The sequence below is a fragment of the Dermochelys coriacea genome, chromosome 24 (genome assembly GCF_009764565.3).
Source record: "Dermochelys coriacea isolate rDerCor1 chromosome 24, rDerCor1.pri.v4, whole genome shotgun sequence".
In the NCBI taxonomy this organism is placed as follows: Eukaryota; Metazoa; Chordata; order Testudines; family Dermochelyidae; genus Dermochelys; species Dermochelys coriacea.
In genome coordinates this window covers 5,310,211-5,331,095 of record NC_050091.1, presented here as the reverse complement: position 1 = coordinate 5,331,095, position 20,885 = coordinate 5,310,211, and the positions used below count along the sequence as shown (strand labels likewise).

General features: G+C 48.4%; 1 protein-coding gene across 7 annotated transcripts in view; it reads right to left on the bottom strand.

Annotated features, from left to right (window-relative positions):
* Window positions 1-16,612, bottom strand: part of PIAS3 (protein inhibitor of activated STAT 3) — a 38,715-nt gene extending 22,103 nt beyond the window's left edge. The window contains exons 1-2 of one of the 7 annotated variants that reach the window (XM_043502080.1): window positions 16,327-16,612; window positions 4,345-4,813 (exon numbers count right to left, since the gene is read on the bottom strand). In XM_043502080.1, the coding sequence (XP_043358015.1) occupies window positions 4,345-4,810 (466 nt within the window). In that variant the 5' untranslated portion in view covers window positions 4,811-4,813; window positions 16,327-16,612. Of the gene's footprint in view, window positions 1-4,344; window positions 4,814-12,470; window positions 12,644-16,326 lie in introns of those variants that run through there. The other 6 variants (XM_043502081.1, XM_043502078.1, XM_043502083.1 and 3 more) reach the window with 6 other exon arrangements.
* Between the last annotated feature and the right edge of the window lie 4,273 nt (window positions 16,613-20,885).

Below are 20,885 nucleotides of genomic sequence, written 5' to 3'. Positions count from 1 at the left end.
AATCCACTTCTTCCTCACGGCCCCATTGGTAAAACCCTTCTCACTGCCCTTTTTTTTTTTTTTTTTTTTTTTTTAAACTAGTTTCACCCCACCTATATCTCTGGTCTCATCTATTCATTCTTTATAGGTGTTACTGGAGCCTTCATCACCTTAGTATCTGAGCACAAACAATAATGCATTCATCTTCACAATACCCCTGGAGGGTAGGTCAATATCAGGGCTTAATTTCTTAGAGTATTTCCCGGAACCCCCAACATACTACAAAAACTACAGGGGGGTTGAAAATATTTATCCAAGCTCCGCTCCAGAGAGCTCCAGCTGCATTTAAGCCCTGGTTAATATTATCTCCAGCGTTCAAAGTGACTTGTTCTGAAGCAGAACACAGCTCTCCAGATTCTTTAGTCCTATGGCTTAACCACAAAGCTGTCCCTTCCTACATTCTTTCAATCCTCTTGCCTTATTCCTCCGGTTTTGTGCCTTCTATCATGCTGTTCCCAACATCCAAGATGCTCTCAGGGACTTTATCCAAGTACTCTCTTCCCTCTTTCAAATCTCTCCTGAAGGCCTACTTCTTCAATCACTCCTCTCTTCTTATCACAACTCTTCCCTTCATAATAAGGCCAGGAAAGTGTCCGATAAGCTACACAGCTGAAGTTGCACTGAGGTTTCCACTTAAAGCAGGAAGTAAGTCCCCTACATAAAACTACACAAAACTTTGCAAACGTTTTTAGTTTAGAAGAAAGCAGCAACTAATTTTCAGGGTGGGAGTTATATTTGCTAGATACCAGAATTCAGTAAACTGATTTGTTTTTTACTGTAAGCTCCTTGGAGCAGGATCATGATCTTTTATTTGTTTAAAGCACCAAGAAGTTTCAGGATACTCTAGAAATAAGCCATATCAACTCACTGGAGCAAAGAACATGCCTGTATGGCGCTACACATATTTCATAACTGGCCAAGCAAAGTGAGGTCTTACATTCAACTCAATGGCAATTCTCTACCAGTAACGCAATAACTTTTCAATGCCATATTCCCTGAATTTTGGAATTGACCGAAATGTTCTCGGCATCACTGGGCAGAACTCTATTGATTTTCGGGAGAATAGGAAATCAGAAAGAGGGAAATGGGGGGGGGAACGACACTGAGCCCCTTGCATCTGGCTATCACACTCAGCAGCTTCAACAGCCTCTGTAACTGTCTACAGATCAAAAAATTGGTTGACGGAAGCCATTAACACCTTCCAGCATGACCCCTCAACCCCACCCCATCTCAGCTCAGCCCATGTTCCCAAAACATTTTTAAAATGCTGACACCCTGAATGACTTACCTCCCAGACAGACAGACAAAATTAAATCAGATTGGTGGAAGGGAAAGGGGAGCCACAAAGAACACCCGGCATAAGGGAAAGGGGGGAAAAGCCCTAGTGGAGGTGGAGAAAGTAGGACCCTGAAATGGGAGGAGAGGGGCCAGGGGACATTTGGCAGAGGAGAGAATGGGGAGGGCATATAGAGCTCCTGGCATGTGGGGGTGGGGGAAAATGTGGGACATTTCCCCCCTGGGGAGGGGGAATGGGGGCACACAGACCCCGCAGCATGTGGCAGAGTGGGAATGGGAGAGACGCACAGAGCCCCTGCCATGGTGGGGAAGGAAGGAATGAGGGAGCATAGAGCCCCAGCATGCGGGGTGGGGAGAATGGGAGAAGGTGGTATGGGGGAGGGGGACCTGGAGGAGAATGGGAGACTCTGGCATGGGGAGGCACATAGAACCCCTGGCCTGGAGGGACGAATTGTGAACTCAGCGGGGTTGGGGGTTGCAGCGAATCTCTGAAATAGAGGAGGATGGGAGGAAGGGAGGGAGGGAGCCCAGGGAGGGAACGGAAGGAAACACACAGGGAGCCCATGGGAGGGAACGGAAGGAAACAAGAAGCCCCTGGTGTGTGCAATGAGTGTGAGACGTGCCCCGCAGGGGGCCCCCCCCAACCCTCAGTCATGCAGAAAGTTTATTTTTAATTCAAGTATCAATATTTGACTAAGAAGGCTTATCTAGGGGGAGAGGGGCAGGGAGCGGATTATTTTGGCACAGAGCAATAATGAATTCTTTTGCAACATGTGCATCCCATTTAAGGAAACCACAGGTTGGCTGGGAGGGATAATGGAGTCAAAGTCAAGAACATATACTTTAAAAAAAAAACAAGCGTCAAGCTGATGAGTTCTTGCTGTGCCAAGAGCAGGAATAATGAAGCCAGACATAATTATCTCCTCTGCAGCAAACTCCACCACATTTATGAAAAGAATGGGGAAAAAAACCCATACCTGAATCCAAACTACAATCACTCAAACAGTGTCAGCTAGGTCAGGCCAGTCTGAAGAGAAGCTGTGCCGTCAACACATGACCTTAGTTAACAGGAAAGTTCGCACAATGTACAGCTTCAAAACAAGCAATAAGACTTTGCTCTTCCTGGGCCTGATCCACATCCCATGAAGTCAACGGGGATCTTTCCATAGAGTTCAGCGAGCATTAGATGGAGTATCTACAGACATCAGCGAAGACACACAGCCATCCCTCCCCCCAGTTTACAGATGGGGAAAGCGCGAGTTCTTTCCAACTGATAACATATCTTTTTTATGCATGGAAAATGCCTGACACGTTGGGGGCACTATGGGAAACAAATACGCAACTTATCTAATGTCTCCCAGCTAGTCAGAGGCAGGGCCATGAACAGACATCCCAGGGTCAAAGGGGTTCGTAGGGAAAAGCTGGGAGCCATTCCCAACTGTTGTTTTTACTGGTACCCTTACACTTATAAGGAGGGCCCACAAGGTCTTGAAGTCAGACTGCCACAGAATTACCCTGACTGTGGTCACCCCACCATTGGCAAAGAGAAAGAGACGGTTCCAACTCATTTGTATGGGTTGAACTCTTAGTTTGGCCACCGTGAGGCACCAAATCACACAACTAATCAGGTGGTACCATGTCAGATATGTGGCACCTATCAAAAGGGTGCTGCTAATGTGCCAGCCAATGGACAGCAAAGCATAAATGGAACGGGCCTCCGAGTTCCATCTGGCGTAAAGGAATCTCTTCCCCTATTCCTCCATTTCTATTCACCTTTAGAGTCTCCACTTTCCCTCCTGTCCTTTGTCTGTCTCATCTATTTAGACAGTAAGTTCCTGCCTGGAAGAGCTGTCTCTTCCTTCATGTTTGTCCACTGTTGTATCACAACAGTCCTGAGCCCAGTTGGGACTTCTAAGTACTATCATAATAAAAATAACGTGTTCATTTTCATTTATTGAGGTTTTATTGATGATTTTCAATTCATTTCTCTTAACTTTCATTGAGTTAACCATCATCCTGACAAAGTTGGTGGGGGGGGGGGAATCAAGAACAAGCCAACAAGTTTGCAGTCTAGTGATGCAGAATTAGGCCTGAAGGTGCCATGGAATTCTAAAGGCGCTACCCAAGAGACTGTTTGGTTTTTATTTTACTTTGTCATTTTTGCAAGGTATCGATGTTAACACCTGGCACTCAAGATATTGTTCTGAGACTCTATCCCATACGAAGCAGGTATTCCTTCTCTTGGCTTCATAGTCCAAATGCTGAAATATCATAGATCATTCACAGGCAGTATAGTAATTCTAGAAGAGGGTGATTTAGACTATAATGAAGAACTCAGTCTGTTCCCAGCAAAGTTCACAAACTGGCTCTATCCGATACAGATGCTCAAATTAAAAAAAAAAAAAAAAAAAAAAAAAAAAGGAGCACATAGTGATCATTATCCACTTAAGAGATGCAGGAGACTGGTTGGCTGAAGGGATTAATAAGAACATATGAGGCTTTTCACTAAATGGTTAGTCTGAATCCAGAAACCCACGAGAGCAAATGAACCTCTTCGGTAGCCTATGCAAAACAAGTTGGCAGATCTCAGCCCAGTGGTTATTTCAACTGCAGTACTACCTAAGGACTGAGTCAGGGATCAAGGTCCCACTGGACTATGCACCATACAGAAATGCCAAGATAATTCTTGTCCCCCCCACAAAAACCACCATCTAAGGTTATTCTTTCACAGGTGTCTCTACCACAAAACACACCAGAGCCAATCTCAGCAGAAAAGCCCAGGATTGCCTGGGCCATGGAGACCGGACTCCCATCCTCACCCACAGATGTAGTCCTTCCAAATCAAGGCTGATGCGCACTTGCAAAGCAGTCTGGGAAATTAACCCTCATTGCCCATGCTATGCCCAGTCTGTGAATAACCAGCTTTCAGTTTCAAGGACTGTCAAGCCAGTAACCTTTGAGTAACAGTATCCTGTAGAAAAGAGAACCAAAGCTAATTTATTCACATACCTAATGTGGTGGGTTTAATCAGCTCATCATAAACGTCGTAGAAGGGCAGCCTCTTCATTTTGACGTCTGGATGGACCGGATGAATGGGTGGGGATAAGTGCTGAACATCTGTCTCATGTTTGGGTCCCAGCATAGGCACCGGAGGCAACACAGCCGTTGGCACTGTAGAAGCTGCAGAACTGTTATTATAGGGCAAGTGACACACTGTGCTGCCCTGCGTCAGTGCAGTGGCAGAGGGCAGTTGCCCTGTCTGAATATGGAGCATGGATAAGTCTGAAGGGGTTAAGATCTTCCTTGGGAACCTTCGTCGGTACAGCTCCTTAATTTTCATCTGAACAGCTGGGCTGCAGCCAGATTTGAGCAGCTGTAATGCCTTTGTGAGCAACTCGTGCTTCCTTCCACTCTTGTTCCTGCCAGCAAAACCCAAGAGAACCTGCAGTTCTGATACCCTAAAGCTCATAACCATGTGCTGCAAGAAAACAGAAAACAACATTAACATTGCTAATTTCAAATACACAGTCCAAACACAAGCTACAAATTCACTAAATGAGAAAGTGGCAGAGACCTTAAAAGAGACACTGTCAAATTACAAATCCCATTACCTATGCAATTATCTACGTACAGGTGAACGAGCTGTAAACATCTAATTTACTTTTACCTCTTTGCATTTTTCTCAACTTGGACCTTGGAACTAAATGGGTCAGTTCCACTTCCTGTTTCTAGGAAATTTCACTTTTGCACTAGCACAATGTTGTTGTTTGGAGGGGGGGGGGGGTTCTGCCATGCCAAGGGATGGCTAAACAACAAGAACACTTTGGGCTAGATTCTCATTTTACACCACTCTGGTAGCAAAAAGGTGTCTTAAAGCAATGACATTATTCTCACTTGAAGACTCTTTTACATTACCCGAGTGGTATAAAAGAGCCTTGCTGTAAATGAGACTCTGGCCCATAATATAAATAGCTAGGTTATTAACTGTTTTTAAATTCTGTAACTCCCCGCTTTGCTTCCAATACATAAACTATGGGCCTGCATTATACTGCCCAGTATTCCTTTAGGTTGGGATACGGGGTACCAAATCTGGAATAGATTTAACAGATGATTGACTAGTCAGAGGAGTTTTGAGTTGTTATAACTAAAAGAAATAGTCTAAGAAAAAGCATGCATCAAGTGTCAACGCCACACCCAGGCTGGAATTAAATAATTGTCTTGTTAAATGGTATCTAAAAGCAGCTTGCTAATTTTCTCTTCACTACATCATATGACACCAATAATTCTCACAAATGGAGCCAGTAGATTCAGCCCACATCTCAGCAAGAGCTCCACAGAGCAGCAGGGTGGCTTCATCATTAAAGGCACTTTACACTAACAAGACATGCAGCACCACATTTGTACATTTGAGGTACTGCCATAAATGAAACTGCACATCAAATTAATGCAAAATATACTTTTTGATTGCCTTGTCCTCACTCTCTTTTAAGAGGTCATGCTCGCTATTTCACCAAATGAGTGGGAGCTACTATATCTTCGAGCTCAAGAGATTTAACAAAAAATGGGTCATTTCCCATGGAAAAAAAAAGAGGTTGCACAAAAGTAGAACCCGATACGAGACAATGCCCTATTTTTTCCAAAATCGATCTCTCAGAATGGCTCCGGTTCATGCTTGCTCTTTAGGCCCTGTGTACACTTATACCTGCACCTGCTCTCATGACATGGGTGCGTTTACCAGTCTGGAGACACATGTTCTTCCTTTCTTCAGCTGCACCAAGTGTTTCACCACAGGAAGTTATTGGTGGATCTGTTCTCCATGGGGAGATGGTCCACAGAACAGAGTACCAGCCGAAAGCATGATTGGATGACTAGCCCTAGCTCTGCTATTAACTTGCTTTGGCTTGGGGCTATTCTGTGTCTCAGGGTATGTCAGCACGCAAGCGAAGGTGTGACGTACTACAGGTACATCTGCACTGCTGCGTGGAGGCATAGTTTCCAGCTCAGGTAGATGTACACACATGAGCTAGGGTGCAAAAAACCAGCAAGGTAGCTTCTGAGACCACAGGTATGTTCTTTGGGGGCTAGCCCAAGCTGCTGCCCCTGCCACCATGGCTATACTGCTATTTTTAGTGCACAAGCTCAATCAAACCTAGCACATGTACGTCTCCCTGAGCTGGAAATTACACCTTCAGCTCAAGTGTAGATGTACCCTACTGGTGGTGGTATAGGCTTCAGCATGAGCTAGCCACCAGAATGTTATCAGGCTCCCCAGTGGCTTTGTACTCGGGTTGATAGTCCATGTCACCACATCTATGCTACAATTGTTACCATGCTAGCTAGTGCAGGTACGCCTACCCGTGCTACAATCACACTTGCAGTGTAGCTATACTGTCAGCTTCTCCACCTGTCAAACAGTTTTCTTTACCCACTTGTGTAAAACAGTCTGAAATCTAGAATAGGCACTAATGCTAAGGATTATTTTGTTTATCTATACTAATAATTTTTTGCACTTTAAAAAAAAACATTAAAGCCTTCCATTTTCTGAACTCTCTTATGCATGGCTACTCCCTGCTGCACCCACTACGTAGCTAGGCTCAAAGTTTGTGTGTGCACCAACTATAAATGTGCCTGGGAAATGTATATCATTTATGCATACTACAGTAGCACCTAAATGACCCACCCCAGATCAGGACCCCTTTGTGCTGGGCACTGCACAGGTACATAATAAGAGATGGTCTGGGCTATACAGACATACAGTCTAAATAGACATGACACACAGAATAGGAAAAAGTAGTATTCCCATTTTACAGACAGGAAACGGAGGCACAGCAACCTGCCTGTCACAAAAACAGTCAGTGGTGGAGCCAGAACTGAACCCAAAGCTTCAGTCTCAGTCCATTGGTTTAGCCACAAGACCACTGTTGCTCTCTGATGCAAAACAGGACTTTCAGGATTACTTTGCTACTCACAAGAGCATAAAGAAAAACACTCATGGGATGGCACCGGATGCCGTGGGAGGATGGTGGTTATGTTAAGAAAAAAAAAAAAATCCTTCCAGTCACACAAGTGAAAAATTAGAAACTAGGAGCAGTCAAGAATCAAACCCATTTATATTTATAATGCTTTATTAACGCACACACTGTTGTAATAAGGGACGAAGAACAAATAGCCTTTCATCTCCAAATCATTAAATCACCAAAGCTTGCCATCTGATGGCTGGCCGATAAAAATAAGTTAGTGGATCTCTGGCCCAGTCGTTGCTGATGTATGACTACATCATAAAAAGAATGTTACTACTTTGTAAGCAGTCTCAGAAGACGTGCCAATGATTAAACTAAAAGGTATATTTACCTTTTAGATGCTGACAGCTTCCAGAATGTTTGGATACTGGACATTTATCTATTCCACAGGGTTAACCTAACCTGAAACCTAATCACCTTAAACATTCTTCATTTTAAATAAGAAAGAGAATACGGAGTTTCACCACCACCAAGTATCCAGTTCCCTTCAGGAAACCAAATGAAACGGATTCAACAATAGTAGAATTGTTCTCAAATTAGTTACGTTTTATTGAAGGGTTTACGTCTGTATAGACTTTCAATTTCACAGACATGCCTTTTCCTCTGTGCTTTATCATCTGACTGCCGTGGGACAATAGGGGGCAGAAGGAAAACGTTAGGATTCCGTTACTCTACAAAAGCAAGAAAGCTTGCATTCCTCCCAATAAAAAACAAAAGTACCCATGTATCTCTCACTCTCTCTTTTGGTACACAAAGCAAGAATATTGTGTACTTGGGTTGATTTGCAAGCCAAACAGAGCCCAATCCAATGTATTCATTTGAAAACAACCAATGCTGCAGGCAGTACACACTTTGCTTCTAAGGACCAACATTCTCTAATTTTTCTTGTTCCCTATGCTTCAAGCATCAAAAAAATTAGAGGTAATAAAATGCTTACTTATGTGGCAACATTTCTACTGTTCTCCACACCCTTATTTTAAAAGGTAAAAATTGGACCTATCCCACATTTCTTTTTCCTGGGGATTCCCAGACCAGGCTTCTTGTCTATTTCAATATCTCACAGACTGACAAGAAAGAGCAAGCATGCAGGGTGGAGTTTATTATGCTCTATTGCATCTTACATGCCAAAAGATCCCAAAGCCGTTTACAAGCCATATACAAGGACCACTATCCACCGTCAAAAATGCAACCATCTCTAGAGAGCAGCATGCCAGCTGTTTCATTTCCCAGTGTGGGAGGGGAAATTTTGGCTAAGACAGACAGGGCAAAGTCTCTACCACTATGAAAAGTGCCATGTGATCTTTGATGCAGAACAGACCGGACCACCAGTTAGGGTCTCAAGTGGGGGTAAAAAAAATCCACACATAGTACATTGCATAGAATTTATCTATCACCTTTCTTGGCTGGTTACTCAAGAGAAGAATAATTTTTAATATTACTGTAACCGTTGGGTTTTTTTGAGAGCTGAGAAAGCTTTTCAGAAATAGGAAAACTTCACTATGTATATTTATCAGGAAGATTTCAATTTGGAAGCTGTAAACTTTGACAGTGTCCCTTTTAAATACCTTTTAACACAAAAAAAGATTATGTTATGGATCTAGGTGCGCCATAAACCCATCTTGCAAGGACGGTAATCCTTTGTGACAGTCTTAGAGACCTGCAAAGGCTGACTAGTTCGTGGAGCCTAAACAGCACCCATCACCCCTAGAAGTGGCTCCCCTCCAAGTCCCGAGAACGGAGCCCTGGGAGATTAGCGCAGCTCGGTTCACCAGCACCATATTTATTTTTAAAATACACCCTGTGCTCATAGATGGCTGTGTCACCACTACTGTGGACTCCTATCAACACCCAAAGGAAGCACCTCCAGTTACTGCTCACACAATGTAGCACGGCAGCGGAAAGACTCTCTCATTGCCACAAGTGATCACAATCAAGCGCTCCCAGAGAGCACCCAAAGGCTTATTTAATGAACGAGCCACATCACACTTGAGTCCATGCTGAATAGCCGGAACTAACAATTGTTGAATAGCGTACAACATTTCTCTTTCCAGAGGAGTCATCGCTGGTCATTTAAATAACGGAAGGTGTCCACTCCAGACGTAGAGAGCAATCATTTTGTTTTCAGCTGGCTCCTCTTTCTTTACAATGCAACACAGATGGTAAAAATCTTAAGATTAACCCCTAGCTAGGAAGCCAGAAAGGGGGGTAGGGGAGATGGACAAAGGAATTCAGTTGCCGGAAGAGAGCACAGATTTAAAAATAAACTGCAGAGAGCCATGAATAATGCCAGGTTGCACAGGGAAGTCTGGAGCCTGGGAGACCATAAGAGAATCTCAGAGGTGGTTCAAGCCTCAGAGAATGTAATCCCATATGCTAAGCTACATCTACTCGTATAATATGATTTCTCTGCAGCAATTTATTTGCAGAGAGAGAGAGAGAGTATAGTGGAAGATGCCAGGGAAATTCCACCCCCTGCTGTATCTATCCGATCTCACCCTCTGTATATGCCCTTAAAGTTTGCTAACTATGATCCCGATCCTGCAGACTTATGCATGTCCTTAACTTCACATATGACCAGGCCCATTGAGTCCCAGTGGCACTGCTCACATGAATAAAGTTAAGCACATGTATAAATCAAGGCAGGATCAAGACCCATGTTAAGACATGCCATTTCTCCAAGTCCGCAGATGTGGGACTTTTGTCTAGCTTATCACGGTCCTCGCCCCTCGAACTCTGGAGAACTTCACAAATAAAAGTCACTGCTTCTTCGCAACAGGAATTCTGCAAAATTGCAACTCTTTTTGATTACAATTCTTGGGTCTATTTTTTCCATGAACATTCTAACACTTTGGTGCTTATTAAGATAGAAACACTGTCCTGCTCGTACTAAAGTCATAGGGAGTTTTGCTCCCAGCAACAGGATCAGGCCCTACATGAATATTAGAACAGGATGGGTCACTACTGGAAAGATTACAGAGGAACATGAGCTCAAGAAAATTATATCCCCACTGTGGCTGCCAAAAAGGTGCCAGTTCCCAAGTTCTTGCTATTCCCAGCACAGGGATGGGGGAAGGACTCTGAGGCCACTTTAGTGAGCTAAGAACTGCACTCTAGCCTGTGGGGAAAAAATATTACACGCCAGTGAGGACACAAATCAGCTTTGGAATTAGTTACCAGGGGCAATTTCATATTCCACAGTCTGGTGGGCAAAGGTGGTTACACTCTGACTCCTAAAAACAAGAAAGAGAAAAGAAAGTGGAGGGAGACGAAACCCCCTCCAGCTGTGAGCGCTGGTGCAGAACTACTGGGCTACGAACACAGCCACCTCCAACTCTGTGCTCCCCCTCTTCTCATGCCTCCATGGCTCTGGGCAAGGGACATTCTGGAGCCATGGCCTTTCCCCCCACAGCAACTCTGTCACTCTCCTGCCTCTCCACTCCATATTGCTCTATAACCCCTTCTGACCCAGCAGGTCCCCTCTTTGTTCCCTATTATTCCCTTGGCTCTCTGACCCACACTATATCTATACCCCTCAGGGCTGAATCCCCCTGCTTCTTAGCTCTCTGCCTCCTCCTTGCACTTCACCCCAGACCTCCTGTTATTCTCCCTCCTTCAGCACCCCACCTCACAATTGAACCTCCAGGGTCCTCCGTCCCACCCCCAAATACCCAAGCTTTGCTTTCTTCAATAGACACATCTCTGCTACCACACACATGAACCCCCAAACTCTGTGCCCCTTCCTGCAAGGTTCTGTATCTCCATCCTGATCCCATATCCTCCTCCATGTCCCCCCCAGACCCTCTGCCTGCTCCCTGCCCTGTCCCACTCGGGACCCAGATCTCCCACTTGGTACTCCCTTGAAAACCCCCCTCAGTGGATTCCCACATGACAGCCTCCCCCAAGATCCTATGGCTCCCCCTATGGTCCCCCACTCCAACCCCCTAAAGATCCCTTGTCCTCCCCCATCAGGGCTCCCCTGAACCCATCCCACCTTCCAGGACTTCCCTGCTCCCATATCTCAGCCCCCTCACCTCAGGCTCCCCCACAAACCGCTCTCACTGTCCCCCATTTCCCTCCTACCCCCCTCAGCTCCTCCCACCATAGCTCCCCCCTTACAAACCCACCCAGGGCTTTCCTGCACCCCCAGCCCCCTCTCACCCACCCCCTGCCCCCCCAAACCCAGAGAGCCCCCTGCTCCCCCCTACAGCCTCCAGTGCCACAGATCCCTCCCAGCAGCCCCCAGACTCCTCTCATCCTCCCTCTACTCCCCCACCGCGCCCCCCTGCAGCCCCAGTCCCTTCCCATCCTCTACCCCAGATCCCTCTACTCCCCCAGGCCCTAAACCCCTTCCTCATCCCCCGGTGCCCCCTAACACGGCCAGCCCCTCCCCCTGCCCCCCAACGCTGCAGAGCCCCCAGCTCCCCCGCCTCAGTGCCCCCAGGGCCACAGCCCCCTCCCCTGCTCCCCCCCAGACTCCTCCCCTGCTCCCCCACCGTGCCCCCTGCAGCCCCCCTGACCCCTCCCCTGCCCCCCCACTGCGCCCCCTCCCTTCCCATCCGCTACCCCAGATCCCTCTACTCCCCCAGGCCCTAAACCCCTTCCTCATCCCCCGGTGCCCCCTAACACGGCCAGCCCTCTCCCCCTGCCCCCCCAACGCTGCAGAGCCCCCAGCTCCCCCGCCTCAGTGCCCCCCTGCAGCCCCCAGGGCCACAGCCCCCTCCCCTGCTCCCCCCTGACCCCCCACTGCGCCCCTCCCTTCCCATCCTCTACCCCAGATCCCTCTGCTCCCCCAGCCCTAAACCCCTTCCTCATCCCCCAGGGCCCCCCAACACGGCCAGCCCTCTCCCCCTGCCCCCCAACGCTGCAGAGCCCCCAGCTCCCCCGCCTCAGTGCCCCCAGGGCTGCAGCCCCCCACCAGCCTACCCATTTCGCCCCCCCCACAACCAGGCCCCTCCCTTGTTCCCCCACCGCGCCCCTCTCCAGCCGCCAGTGCCACGGGCCCTCCCCCCTCAGTATCCCCAGACCCCCCCGTCCCTCGCCCCCCCCCGCAGCCGCCCCTCAGCTGCTGCCCCCGGCGGCCCCGCCGCTGCCCCGCGCCGGCCGGGGGCTCGTTACCTTCAGCTCGGCCGCCTCCGCCATCTTGACATCGCCGCCGAGCCGAGCGCCGACAGCGGAGGGAGCGGCGCCAACTCCGCCCCGGCCGGAGCCGCAGAGACACCGCGCGGGGAGGGAGCGGGGCGAAACTCCGCACCCGGCTCTCAGCCGCAGACACGTGCTCGTGCTTCCAGGGTCCCAGCAGGCTGATCACCGCACGGCAGCGCTAATTACCGCCCGCCATCAGTGCTGGCCACCAGGAGGACTAGTCCTGCAGCACCGAGGAGCATGAATACCAACCCCGGGCTTGTGCAAAACACCTAGTAGTTAGTTACTATCTGCACTCAGAAAAGGAGGACTTGGGCACCTTAGAGACTAACAAATTTATTAGAGCATAAGCTTTCGTGAGCAGGATGCATCCGATGAAGTGAGCTGTAGCTCACGAAAGCTTATGCTCTAATAAATTTGTTAGTCTCTAAGGTGCCACAAGTCCTCCTTTTCTTTTTGCGAATACAGACTAACACGGCTGCTACTCTGAAACCTGATATCTGCACTCAGTATGGGTTGCTGTTCCCAGTAACCCTGAGCATTAGCAGCAGTAAGTTGCTATCAGCCATGAGTGTATTGCTTGCTGTCAGGTTTCACAAAAAGAAAAGGAGGGTGTGGCACCTTAGAGGACTAACAATTTATTAGAGCATAAGCTTTCGTGAGCTACAGCTCACTTCATCGGTTTCAGAGTAGCAGCCGTGTTAGTCTGTATTCGCAAAAAGGAAAGGAGGACTTGTGGCACCTTAGAGACTAACAAATTTATTTGAGCATAAGCTTTTGTGAGCAACAGCTCACTTCATCGGATGCTGGTTGCTGTCGGCACTTGCCCCGAGTATTGGTTGCTGTTGCCACTAGCCCTGAGTATTAATAGGAGAACTAATTGCTAACAGCAGCAGCTCTGTGCTATCAGCACTAGCCCAAGTATTGGCTGCTATTACCACCAGTCCTCCTCAGTATTAATAGGAGAATTGTTGCTATCAGCCATAAGTATCAGTAGCTAATAGCAGCAGCTCTGAGTATTGGTTGCTATTGGCACTAGTGCTGAGACCTGACAGAAATAACAGTTGCTATTAGCCCTGAGTATTATTGTTATAGCCACTAGCCCTCATGTATCAGGAGAGTAACAGTTACTATCGTCCCTGAATAGTAGTTGCTAACAGCACTGACCCTGAGTATTAATGGCAGTATTAGTTATCACCCTGGGGATTCAATACTATCAGCTCTGAGCATTGGCTGCTAAAGGCACTAGACCTGAGTTATTAACAAGGATATTAGATACTATCAGTATTAGCCCTGAATCTTACTAGATAATTACTTACCAACATTACCACCAATATTTACAGATTACCTGTCGCTTGGATTATTAATAGCAATATGAGTTACTACAATTGCCATTAGTATGGGAATTACTATTCATATTTTTTTCATCACAGAGCCTCCAGCTGGGGGGGGGAGGATAGGGAGACCCTGGTATGGATGGGAAGGAGAGATGGGGGGTACACAGAACCCCTTCCATGGGGGTGGTATATGGGAGACATGGTAGGGAGGCTGGGGAGAAGAGGGGGACAAGGGGCACCAAACGGAGTCCTGGCATGCAGGGGAGAATGGGGGACCCTGACACAGCTGGTATGCAGGGGCTGTGGGGTGAGGTCACACAGAACTCCTGGCAGGAGGAGGAGAATGGAGGGGTCATGCAGAGCCCCTGGTGTGGGGGAAGCGGAGATCCTGGCATGGGAGGAAGGGAGCCCACAGAACCCCTAGCAGGAGGAGAGGAGTATGGGGAGCACACAGAGCCCCTGGCATGATAGGGAAGATGTGGGGCTTGCTGAAATAGAGGGGGATGGGAGGGAATGAGGATGCAAGGAATCCCTGCTGGGTACAATGAGCTATGCCTGAAGAAACAACAAAGTACGTAATCCTCGACTGTGTTATTACTCATATGAGTATCAGTGGTTTTACTGTTCATTCAGAATTTGAGGTCCCACTCCTGCCCATGCATAGCTTGTAGCTCATGAGCAGACCCTTTGCTTCCGTGGGACTTTTCATGCTCTTAAAGTTAAGTGTATGAGTCATCAAGGATGGGGCTATTAATTACGGGTTGTTGTTGTTTTTTACTAGTAGCATCACTAAGCATTGGCAGTAGTGTTATGTCCACAGCATGCATACAGAGCAATTAGATAAAAACATCATTACTCTTGCTGGAAGGCTGAAGCGTAACACCACTTTATTGCTTAGAATTCAGAATGGTAACGCACACAAACCTAAAACCAGAAAGAGACAAAACAGGCTGCTCCCTAAAAGAGTGAGGCATAACTCACCCTACCTCATGTCTACGCACTCTAAACACGCCGCTGTAGCACTTCAGTGTAGACACTTACTACAGCGATAGAAAGGGTTCCCCCAATGCTGTAGTTAATCCACCTCCCCATGAGGAGGTAGCTTGGTCGACCGAAGAATTCTTCCATTGATCTAGTGCTGTCTACACAGGGACTTAGGTTGGCTTACCTATTATGTTGCTCAGGAGTGTGGATTTTTCACAACTCTGAGCAACAAAGCTGGGTCAATCTAGAAGCTGCTGACTTCTACTGCTAGACCCAGATCACATGCTCTCCTACAAAGCCCTCTAGCCTGCAAGCAGGACCAGGAAAACCCCCTGAAATTAGTGACAGCCTACAATTTAACACAGTTTTCATTACACCCCAGGTAGCGATATTCATTATTAGTCATTTAGGCTTCCTGGTATTACTCTTTTGTAGAATAATTTAGTATTTAGTATTCAGAATTAGCAATAACCCATTTTAATATTAGCTGTGGTAATGTCAGTTATTAGATATTATTTAATAGCAATATTAGTCATCGCTAGTATTAATTAAAAGTCATTTTCATTGTAATAATCATATTACTTACTCTTGCTAATAATAGAGGTAGCTGTATTATAAGCATAAGTAGTATGACAGCGTAACCCAGGTGCCCCACTAAAATCCAGGCCTCATGGGGCTGGGCACTGAACATACAGCCCCTGGCCCGCAAAAAAGCTCACGCTATAAATAATACACAAAGAGTCAGAGGGGAAACTGATGCACAGAGCAGGGACGTGACTTATCCAAGGGCACACGGCAGGTCAGGTCCAGAGCCGGGAATGGACCCCAAGACTCCCAGTCCATTGCTCTGTCCACTAGCCCGCCCTACCCTCCCAGGAATGGCATGTACTGTCAGCACGGAGGCACGCTACCACAGCAGAGCATCATTCCTTTTAAAGGGCCCCACACCCACACCGTGGGAAGCCCGACTCAGCCTAGCTCAGTCCCTCAGCCCCAGGGTGCCCTTGCCACACGCTGGGTCAAAGCAGTCCCTCCCCATTCCAACCAAAAAGAGTATGCTTGTGGAAGGGGAGGGTACTTGGGGGGGGCAAAGGGGTTTAATCTTAGAGAAGGCCAGTGTTTCGGAGGGCGGGGTTAATCTGGGGGGTGGTTTGGGGGCAGAGGGTTAATGGAGGGAGGGGGTGTTTTGGGAGCAGGGGGTTAACTGGGGAGAAGGGGTGGTCTGGGGGCAGCAGGGAGTTAACGTGGGAGAACTGGGGCCCCGGGGTGGTTTTGGGAGCAGCGGGGGGTTAACATGGGAGAGCTGAGGCCCTGGGGTGGTTTGAGGGGCAGCAGGGAAGGCTTGTGGGGAGTGAAATGGGATCTAGACGCTGGAAGCAGCAAAGTTTCTCTTGCAGCAGGAAACCCACTTTGGGGCCAGCTGGATTCCCCCTCCTACTGGCAAAGTGGCAGGAGGAGGAAGGTGGATTGGAGGCCCAGCAGCCCCCCGCCAGGGTCTCCTTACTCACCAAATTCACTTTGGACCAAGCCTTCCTCTGGGTCAGGTCAGGAGTGGTTAACCCGGGTGCAGCTGGCAGCAGATTCCTCAGGCCCCATGCTTTGCAGTTACTGTTGTTTGTTTGTTTGTTTTGTTTTTTGGGGGGTGCAGGGGGTTTGATTTCAGGGTGTGTTTTTTGGAGGGGGCGGGGGCTGGTTTGCAAGCAGAAAAGCGATCCAGCCAGGGAAAGCCTACAACTAACCCTTTCTTCCCAAACTCCGGCCTGTCGGACTCTTTCTTTAGCTGCAAACTCCAGGAACTCAGGATAACACAGATGATTAAATAAATAACCAACCCTTCCTTGCTGCCCCCTGGAGCTCGGCTCCTGCAAAGCAGCCCCAAAACCAGGCACCGATCCAAGCCCGCCTTCCCAGTGTGGGATCCCTGCTGCTGGCCCCCCCAGTCCAGCCAAGAGGTTCTATTGACCTGGTCCCATCTTGTCTTGGTCCACGTGCAGTGTGATCTGCTCCCACTTGGGAACCGGTGGCGTTTCAGTGCTGCCGGCAAGGTGTAGGGCAGTGGAGAATGGGGCCCTTTCGCCCCAATGCTTCATGTCAGTGATGGGTGAACCCCAGGATGCTCGGCATGTGGGTTCGCCTGGCCTAATTTGGTCCTTCAGTTCCCCACAATCCCTCCTGTCCCAGCCCTACCCCAGCGGGGTTGGAACAATTTGGATAGTGGGGATGCTGAGAGGCATTTAACCAAACCGTAAACCCTGTATATAATGGAAACCACTTCAAGCTAGAGGGTGCGGTAGCACCCCTAGTTCCAGCACCTATACCCCACCCTGGAGTATCCCTCCACCCCGATCTTCTTTCTCCCCCTCCTACCCCCCACCCCCACTTTGAACAGACATTTCTACCCTTTCCAGCTCCAACCTGTCAGGATGAACTTGTCTTTCCTAGATTCACAGATTCTAAAGCCAGATGGAATCACTAGGTCTTTAAGGCCAGAAGGGCCCATTAGCCCATCTAGTCAGGCTCTTGTATAGTGCAAGCCATTACATTTCACCCAGATACCCCTGTATTAATCCCAAAGACTCTAATTATACTACAGCTTTTCAGCCCTGAGGAAACTAAACTGTATGCCACAGGCGGAGAATGTGAGCAACCAATCAATAAATCAATCAATAAAACAGGGGGACTGGGCCTCAGAATCGACTCATACTTGTGCCTCAGTTTACCCATCCATGAAATGAGGATATTGTCTATCTCTCTGGGGGCTAAGAGACTTAATGAATGTTTGCCCCTGGCATGGAAGTGCAGTGCTATCGTTAATATTATTATATTAGCCAATTGTATCATATAACATCAGTCATGTGACATTTATGGTTATTCTGCTGGCCAAATGTACGTACATATCACAGGTCCAGACTCTCACTGAGCATTCTAGGGGTCTGCTAGGGCCTAATTTTTAAGCCTGAACCAGACCCAAATCAGATCCAAGCCCACCTGACCCAAGCAGGTCAAGTTGTTTTCTGACCTGACCCATCCCCCTGAACCTGAGTCAGCGCCGCCACCTCCTACAGGCTTACATTGGGCCATCTCTCCTCCTGTCCATGGGGTTGGCGCCACGGTGGTTGCATGCACCAGTGGCTGTGTGCCCCACTCCTGCCATCCACCGCCCCTGGCTGCACTGTGCGTTCTGCGGAGTGAGTGGCCCTGTGACTCATACCACAGAGCACACAGCAGCGGGGTGGGGCTGACCCACTGGGTGGGAGGAGGAGAGCCGAGCCCAAGAGAATAGCCTCGATTTCCTGACCTGACCCAACCCCAATGCCTATAGTCGCATTTGGGTCAGGTTGCAGGGCTCTCGTGTGTCCTGGCAGCTCTGCCTTCCCCACGACTCCACATTACAGGTCTCCCACAAAATCTGACACCCCTCACGATGCTCAGCGCTGTACATACATGATTATTTAACCTCTCTGTTGCCACAGAGTGTCGGAACTCCAGTTATGCTCCAGGACCCCGATGTTGTACAGACACAGAACAGAAAGATGGCCCTCCCGCCCCAAAGACCTTAGAATCTAAGTATAAGACACAAGACAGCCGGTGGAGACAGACAGGGACGGAAACAATGAGACAGTATGGGACAGCATGGTCAACAGCAGTCTCTGCATGTCAGCTGCCTAGCTGTTGCCAAGTTTTTTGTCTGCATCCTGGCAAAGGAGAGTTTTCAATACATGGAGTAAAAGACAGTCCATGCCCTTGTCTAAATAGCCAGGATGGAAATGGAGAGGGGAAGTGACTTGCCCTAGGTCACTTAGTAAAGCAGTGGCAGAGCCAAGACGCTATCCAAGGTCTCCTGATTCCCAGCCCAGTGCCCATTCCAGCAGAAGATACTGCTTCTCGTCTTGAATTTGAGCCATTTCTGCCAAAAGAAGAGACCAGGTGAACAGAATAATAAACTACTCCACTCCCTGTACACACATCACACACGCACACACGCACACCAATGCCACTCTCTCTGGTATTGTTAAAGAAACTCATGCTCCGGAGGTTGTGCAAAGCAAACCAACTTCCTTTCTGGTCAGAAAATGCCCAAGACCGTCGGTCATGCGAGTTGGCTCAAACACCAGGGCTATTTTCTGATCAGCAGCGAGTTGGGTAGTTGCAGGGCCACCAGCTCTCGTGTTATTATCACAAAGTCTCGTGATATTTGGTGTTTTACTTAAAGCCCCAGCTCCTGGAGGAAGTGATTAGGAGAGAATCTTTTTCTTAAAGCAAGCTCTGAGCCCTCACGGCTGCAGAGAAGATCCTGAAAGTGTGATCCCCGAGAGGCACAAAATCCAGAAGGTGACTACAAAATTATTTTGTTAAAAATCTCATGGTTTTGAAGACAATCTCCTGATGGGGCGGGGGGGGGGACTGATCATAATTTTTGCTTGGTGTTGGCAATATTGAATTCTGGGATGTATTAGCAGGAGTGTTGTAAGCAAGACATAAAAAATAATTCTGCCGCTCTACTCCCCACAGATTAGGCCTCAACTGGAATATTGTGTCCAGTTCTGGGCACCACATTTCCGGAAGGCTGTGAACAAATTGGAGAAAGTCCAGAGAAGAGCAACACAAATGATTAAAGGTCTAGAAAACATGAGCTATGAGGAAAGATTGAAAAAATTGGGTTTGTTTAGTGTGGAGAAGGGAAGACTGAGAGGGGACATGAAAACAGTTTTGAAGTACTTAAAAGGTTGTTTGTTATAAGGAGGAGGGAGAAAAATTGTTCTCCTTAACCTCTGAGGATAGGACAAGAAGCAATGGGCTTAAATTACAGCAAGAGCGGTTTACGTTGGCCATTAGGAAAAATTTCCTAAGTGTTTGGGTGGTTAAGCACTGGAATAAATTGCCTAGGGAGGTTGTGGAATCTCAGTCATTGGAGATTTTTAAGAGCAGGTTAAACAAACACCTGTCTGGGACGGTCTAGATAATACTTAGTCCTGCCACGAGTGCTGGGGACCAGACTAGATGACCTCTCACAGTCCCTTCCAGTCCTATGATTCTATGACCACTGTGGAAGAAGCTTGTGCATATATGCAATTGATTGTGTTTGGGTAGGAAGGACGGTCTAGTGGAAACAGCACAGAATGTGCATTCAGAAGACCTGGGTTGAGTTTGTGGCTCTGCCACCGACTCCTTGTGTGACCCTGGGCAAGTTGCTTAATCTGCTCAGTGCCCTTCCCTGTAATAAAATGGGGATAAAACTCCCCTTATGTCACAGGGGTGGCGTGAGAATAAAAAGCTACCCGTGATCACGAGGCGATCAGATTAAGGAGAGCACCTGGGTAGGCAGAATAGCAGCTTGTTGCATCTCTTCTGGTACGGAAGTAGATCCAGCGCAAAGCATTAAAGCTGGAGGAAGATGAGCCACAGCGGGCAGGTCATGGCATGATCGTGGGCTTGCCTAGCGCCTCAAAGCTATTGCATAACATCCCCCCCTCTCCACCCCACCCTCCGGCCATTTCCTGCTAATGTGGTATGGCTTAAGGGGGTGAGAGCATGTCTGGGAGGGGATGAGTCTCAGGGACCCCCTTGCAATGCAAAAGTCAGGCAGTCAGTAGAATGGGAGCTGGCGAAGACTCATCTTGCCAAGCCCTCACCACCTCAGCCAGCGTGGGAGGGTTCTTGCTGGCTGCCCGCGTTCCCCTTTCCAGCCTAGCGTGGTGATGGAAATGACCGCACAAGAGGTGGGGCAACCATGAACGGTCCTGGGTGCCTTCTAGTGGCAATTCCAGTTGTAATTCTGGCCTGGTCTACGCTAGACACCTGGGCCTGCTGTAATTGAAATCGATCTGGTCACAGCAGTGCAATAAAGAGGAGGAGGAGATGTTGCCAACACAGGGGAAAAGGCAGGGGGGCGAGGGGACCGTGCTGCCCTCTCAAGCCAATGAGGGGAGGGTGATCTGGGGGAGGGATGTGGCTCCTGGAAGCCACAGAGGGGAGTTGTGGGGAGTTTGGGTGGGTGTGGGGCTTCCCCAAGCCAGGCAGGGGAGGAGGAGCTGCCCTCTGCTCTCAGCACTGGTCAGGCCCCCCA